Source organism: Salmo salar, chromosome ssa07 (assembly GCF_905237065.1).
Source record: "Salmo salar chromosome ssa07, Ssal_v3.1, whole genome shotgun sequence".
NCBI lineage: Eukaryota > Metazoa > Chordata > Actinopteri > Salmoniformes > Salmonidae > Salmo > Salmo salar.
The window spans coordinates 2,881,498-2,888,352 of NC_059448.1; the positions used below are offsets into that span (position 1 = coordinate 2,881,498).

Here is a 6,855-nt window from a genome sequence, read left to right on the forward strand (position 1 = left end):
GAGAGGAGGAGCAGGAGAGGAGGGGAAGAACAGGAGAGGAGGAGGAGGAGAGGAGGGGAAGAACAGGAGAGGAGGAGGAGGAGAAAGAAGAGGAGGAGGAGGAGGGGATGGGTGGAACAGGAGAGGAGGAGGAAGTGATGCAGATAGTTCAGAGGTGTAACGAGTTCTGATTATTGCCCCTCCTCCTCCTCCTCCTCCCTCCTCCTCCTCTTCTTTCTCTTCCTCCTCCTCCTGCTTCTCCTCTTCCTCCTCCTCCTCCTGCTTCTCCTCTACCTCCTCCTCCTCTCTCCTCCTCCTCCTCTTCTTCCTCTTCCTCTTCTTCCTCCTCCTGCTTCTCCTCTACCTCCTCCTCCTCTCGCTCCTCCTCCTCCTCCTCCTTCTCTTCCTCCTTCTCCTCCTCCTCTACCTCCTCCTCCTCTTCCTCTTCCTCTTCCTCCTGCTTCTCCTCTACCTCCTCCTCCTCTCCCTCCTCCTCGTCTTTCTCTTCCTCTTCCTCCCCCTCTCCCTCCTCCTCGTCTTTCTCCTCCTCCTCCACCTTCTCTTCCTCCTCCTTCTCCTCTTCCTCCTCCGCTTCTTTCTCCTCCTCCTCCTCTTCTTCCTCCTCCTCCTCTCCCTCCTCTTTCTCCTCTTCTTCCTCCTCCTCCTTCTCCTCCTCCTCTTCCTCCCCCTCCTCCTCTTTCTCCACCTCCTCCACTTCTTCCTCCTTCTCCTCCTCCTCTCCCTCCTCCTCCTCCTCTTTCTCCTCCTCCTCCTCCTCTTCTTCCTCCTTCTCCTCCTCCTCCTCTTCTTCCTCCTTCTCCTCCTCCTCTTCCTCCTCCTCCTCCGCTTCTTTCTCCTCTTCTTCCTCCTCCTCCTCCTCTTCTTCCTCCTCCTCCTCCTCAGATTTTTTATGGAAAATCTACATAAAATAACATCAAATTGATCAGAAATACAGTGTAGACATTGTTAATGTTGTAAATGACTATTGTAGCTGGAAACGGCTGATTTTTAAATGGAATATCTACATAGGTGTACAGAGGCCCATTATCAGCAACCATCACTCCTGTGTTCCAATGGCACGTTGTGTTAGCTAATCCATGTTTATAATTTTAAAAAGGCTAACTGACCATTAGAAAACCCTTTTGCAATTATTTTAGCACAGCTGAAAACTGTTGTTCTGATTAAAGAAGCAATAAAACTGGCCTTCTTCACACTAGTTGAGTATCTGGAGCATCAGCATTTGTGGGTTCGATTACAGGCTCAAAATGGCAAGAAACAAAGAACTTTCTTCTGAAAGTCGTCAGTCTGTTCTTGTTCTGAGAAACGAAGGCTATTCCACGCAAGAAATTGCCAAGAAACTGAAGATCTCGTACAACGCTGTGTACTACTCCCTTCACAGAACAGAGCAAACTGGCTCTAACCAGAATAGAAAGAGGAGTGGGAGGCCCCGGTGCACAACTGAGCAAGAGGACAAGTACATTAGAGTGTCTAGTTTGAGAAACAGACGCCTCACAAGTCCTCAACTGGCAGCTTCATTAAATAGTACCCGCAAAACACCAGTCTCAACGTCAACAGTGAAGAGGCGACTCCGGGATGCTGGCCTTCTAGGCAGAGTTCCTCTGTCCAGTGTCTGTGTTCTTTTGCCCATCTTCATCTTTTCTTTTTATTGGCCAGTCTGAGATATGGCTTTTTTCTTTGCAACTCTGCATAGAAGGCCAGCATCCCCTTTTACAGTGTCTTCAGAAAGTATTCATCCCCTTGACTTATTCCACATTTTGTTGACTTACAGCCTGAATTCAAAATTGATTAAATATTATTTTTTTCTCACCCCATAATGACATCACAATACCCCATAATGACATCACAATACCCCATAATGACATCACAATACCCCATAATGACATCACAATACCCCATAATGACATCACAATACCCCATAATGACATCACACTACCCCATAATGACATCACAATACCCCATAATGACATCACAATACCCCATAATGACATCACAATACCCCATAATGACATCACAATACCCCATAATGACATCACAATTCCCCATAATGACATCACAATACCCCATAATGACATCACAATACCCCATAATGACATCACAATACCCCATAATGACATCACAATACCCCATAATGACATCACAATACCACATAATGACATCACAATACCCCATAATGACATCACAATACCCCATAATGACAAAGTGAGAGCTTCATCAGAGCTTTACATATCGGCCTCACGGCCTTCGTCAGAGCTTTAGGTATCGACCTCAAGGCCTTCGTCAGAGCTTTAGGTATCGGACTCACGGCCTTCATCAGAGCTTTAGGTATCGACCTCACGGCCTTCATCAGAGCTTTACATATCGGCCTCGCGGCCTTCGTCAGAGCTTTTGTGAATTTTTTTTAATTAGCACCCTTATGTAGACCTAGCCTCCTCCCACATCCATTCCACACATCGAATGGGGTTGGAGGCGAAGGAAAAACAAATAAGTGCTATCAAATATAACAATATGCATTTAATAAATATTAGAACAAAGTGTGTAAATAAGACGCATTGAACACGTCTGTAAAACCACAACGAGGACATAGAACTACCGAGCAAGTCTTCATTAATCATTGGGTACATCGTGCGAAAAAAAACTTCAGAGTAATCTGAAATAGGGACATAATTCATGTTCAAATTCACAACATAACATACGTTTTCATCTTTTTCTCTCCGTTTTCATCATTCTCTAACCTCTATGTGGGTCTTTTTTTGAAGAACGTTTTGTTAATAACGAAAAAAACAAAAATTCAATTTTTGAAGTGGTATCGATATATTGACGACATTTTTTTGTTGCCAATGGGAAGGAACTGAACAAGAGCAGATTTTATTTATTTTTTAATTTTATTACTCACTCAATGACACTGACTCAAATTCACTGTTGAATGTTCATTACCTCGATATGTGGAATTGAGAAATCAAACGGAACCCTGTTTACAACTCTCAACTTTACAACTGTACAGTATTTGCACATTATTCCTTTTTTCAAATTTTTCTAGCTCTCTCAAGTTGGTTGTCGATCATTGCTAGAAAGCCATTTTTATTAAGTCATGCCATAGATTTTCAACCCCGATTTTTAAATTTAAAAAAAAACTGTACCTAGGCCACTCAGGAACATTCAATGTTGTCTTGGTAATCAACACTTGAGTCTACAAAACATTAGAAACAGCTTCCTAATATTGAGTCGCACCCCCCTTTTTTTTTTTGCCCCAAGAACAGCCTCAATTCGTCTCTACAAGTGTGTCTAAAGCGTTCCACAGGGATGCTGGCCCATGTTGACTCCAGGGATGCTGGCCCATGTTGACTCCAGGGATGCTGGCCCATGTTGACTCCAATGCTTCCCACAGTTGTGTCAAGTTGGCTGGATGTCCTTTGGGTGGTGGACCATTCTTGATACACACAGGAAACTGTAGAGCCTGTAAAAAACCCAGCAGCGTTGCAGTTCTTGACACACTCAAACCGGTGCGCCTGGCACCTACTACCATACTCTGTTCATAGGCACTTAAATATTTTGTCTTGCCCATTCACCCTCGGAATGGCACACATACACAATCCGTTGTCTCAAAGCTTTAAAATCCTTCTTTAACCCGTCTCCTCCACCTTCATCTACACTTATTGAAGTGGATTTAACAGGTGACATCAATAAGGTCTCATAGCTTCCACCTGGATTCACCTGATCAAGAGTTCCTAATGTTTTGTACACTCAGTGTATATTTGGCCTCACTAAAAAGTGAATTTGTCTCCCAGTGTCTGTTGCAAAGCAGATTGAACCAGGTTTTCCTTTAGGATCTTGCCTGTGCTTAGCTCTATTCCATTTATTTTTTGTCTTAAAAAAACTCCCTAGTCCTTGCCGATGACAAGCATACCCATAACATGATGCAGCCACCACCGTGCTTGAAAATATGAAGAGTGGTACTCAGTAATGTGTTGTGTTGGATTTGCCCCAAACATAACGCTTTGTATTAATTTCTTTGCGAATTTTCTTTTCTGTTTTACTTTAGTGCTTTATTGCAAACAGGACGCATGTTTTGGAATATTTTTATTCTGTACAGGCTTTCTTCTTTTCACTCTGTCATTTAGGTTAGTATTGTGGAGTAACTTCAATGTTGTTGATCCATCCTCAGTTTTCTCCCATCACAGCCATTAAACTCTGTAACTGTTTTAAAGTGAACATTGGCCTCATGGTGAAATCCCTGAGCGGTTTCCTTCCTCTCCGGCAACTGAGTTAGGAAGGACGCCTGTGTCTTTGTAGTGACTCGGTGTATTGATACACCATCCAAAGTGTAATTACTAACTTCACCATGCTCAAAGGGATATTCAATGTGTGCTTTTTTATTTTTACCCATCTACCAATAGGTGCCCTTCTTTGCGAGGCATTGGGAAACCTCCCTGGTCTTTGTGGATGAATCTGTGTTTGAAATTCACTATTCGATTGAGGGACCTTATGTGTGGGGTACAGAAATGAGGTAGTCATTAAAAAATCACAACATTTCAATGTAATCCATGTTAAATTCAGGCTGTAACAACAACATCTCAATGTAATCCATGTTAAATTCAGGCTGTAACCACAACATCTCAATGTAATCCATGTTAAATTCAGGCTTTAACAACATCTCAATGTAATCCATGTTAAATTCAGACTGTAACAACATCTCAATGTAATCCATGTTAAATTCAGGCTGTAACAACAACATCTCAATGTAATCCATGTTAAATTCAGGCTGTAACAACATCTCAATGTAATCCATGTTAAATTCAGGCTGTAACAACAACATCTCAATGTAATCCATGTTAAATTCAGGCTGTAACCACATCTCAATGTAATCCATGTTAAATTCAGGCTTTAACAACATCTCAATGTAATCCATGTTAAATTCAGACTGTAACAACATCTCAATGTAATCCATGTTAAATTCAGACTGTAACATCTCAATGTAATCCATGTTAAATTCAGACTGTAACATCTCAATGTAATCCATGTTAAATTCAGACTGTAACAGTAGTAGTATGTAACATCATGTATGTAACAGTAGTAGTATGTAACATCACATCCTGTTTGTAACAGTAGTAGTATGTAACATCACATCCTGTATGTAACAGTAGTAGTATGTAACATCACATCCTGTATGTAACAGTAGTAGTATGTAACATCCTGTTTGTAACAGTAGTAGTATGTAACATCCTGTATGTAACAGTAGTAGTATGTAACATCACATCCTGTATGTAACAGTAGTAGTATGTAACATCACATCCTGTATGTAACAGTAGTAGTATGTAACATCATGTATGTAACAGTAGTAGTATGTAACATCCTGTTTGTAACAGTAGTAGTATGTAACATCCTGTATGTAACAGTAGTAGTATGTAACATCCTGTTTGTAACAGTAGTAGTATGTAACATCACATCCTGTATGTAACAGTAGTAGTATGTAACATCACATCCTGTATGTAACAGTAGTAGTATGTAACATCCTGTTTGTAACAGTAGTAGTATGTAACATCACATCCTGCATGTAACAGTAGTAGTATGTAACATTTGATTTCCCCTGTATTTAACAGTAAAGGTTTTTGAACACACAACGTGTGTGTTATTTTTCCTTCTCAGAAGACTGCCTCCCTGTCACGTCCTGACCAGTATAAGGGGTCATTTCGTTATTGTAGTTTGGTCGGGACGTGGCAGCGGTGTGTTTGTTTAGTGTGTTTCGGGGTTTTTTTTGTTCTATGTTTTCTATTTCTATGTGGGTTTTCTAGTTTTTCTATTTCTATGTTAGTTTTGGGAACGACCTCCAATTAGAAGCAGCTGGTTGTTGTTGCTTCTAATTGGAGGCCATATTTAAGTGGGTTAATTTTCTCTTGTGTTTGTGGGTGGTTGTCTCCGTGTGTAGTTAGTGCACCTTACAGGACTGTTCTCGTCGTTCTTTTGTTCAGTGTTTATTTTCTTTAAATAAATCAAGAAGATGTTTCATCTACCCGCTGCAGTTTGGTCCGATCATTACGACGAATATGACACTCCCGTCGTGCCACACCTCCCTGGTACTTTTCAGAGCTCTGGTTCTCTCAGGATCAACGACCACATAGTCCACACGCTCACCTTCACGCTCACCTTCATGCTCACGCTCACCTTCGCTCTAACCCATCGAGTCCCCCAACACACTCTTTTTCTGAAAACAAAAAGACAGGAGGGACTTTTATTCTGAAACACAGACTTTTATATTGAATGACAAAAGTGGGACTGTTATTCTGAAAACATACTTTTATTTTGAAACAGATATGCAGCGCTTTATCATAGAAAGGTATTAGAATGTGCTTAGCTCAGACCCTTCTTCACATTCCTAATGAACTAACCTGGTAAATTAGGAAAATAAACTGTAAAAAATAAAGGTCTGTGTTTCAGAATAAAAGTTCCCTCCTGTCGCTGGTAAAGACACCATAGACCTTACCTGACGTGGAGGTGTGGCCCTGTTACCAGTGTGAAGGTCCAGGTTCCCCTCTAGACCTCCGTAGGGACCATGGGGCTGTCCCCAATGCAGGGCCTGGAACACACAGAGACGTTAGACTGTGTGTGTGTGTGTGTGTGTGTGTGTGTGTGTGTGTGTGTGTGTGTGTGTGTGTGTGTGTGTGTGTTACTCTAACATACCGACTGAACGGCGTCAAGGGCGGGGCTGGAGGATGTCACGGAACATAGTTGTCGTCCGGTTCGTCAGAGTCTAAGCTGGAGGCGGAGCTTTGGCAGGAGGAGGGTCTACCAAATGGACGCGGGTAGCATCTGGACAGACACACAAACAAAAGGTGACTTTTATTCTGAAACACTGACTTT

General features: G+C 41.9%; 2 protein-coding genes across 2 annotated transcripts in view; one reads left to right on the forward strand and one right to left on the reverse strand.

The window, feature by feature from the left end:
- Positions 1-275, forward strand: part of LOC106608422 (FRAS1-related extracellular matrix protein 2) — a 68,724-nt gene extending 68,449 nt beyond the window's left edge. The window contains exon 34 of the mRNA XM_045721425.1: positions 1-275. This exon is cut by the window's left edge and continues 518 nt beyond it. Coding sequence (XP_045577381.1) covers positions 1-160 — 160 coding nt within the window. The 3' untranslated portion in view covers positions 161-275.
- On the reverse strand, positions 205-6,147 carry LOC123743865 (cilia- and flagella-associated protein 251-like; the record flags this gene model as incomplete). The annotated part of the gene is made up of 3 exons (XM_045722574.1): positions 6,130-6,147; positions 344-871; positions 205-279 (listed from the first exon to the last, which is right to left on the reverse strand). Coding segments are annotated over exons 1-3 (621 nt in total), but the record flags the coding sequence as incomplete, so codon positions are not given.
- Positions 6,148-6,855: the final 708 nt, after the last annotated feature.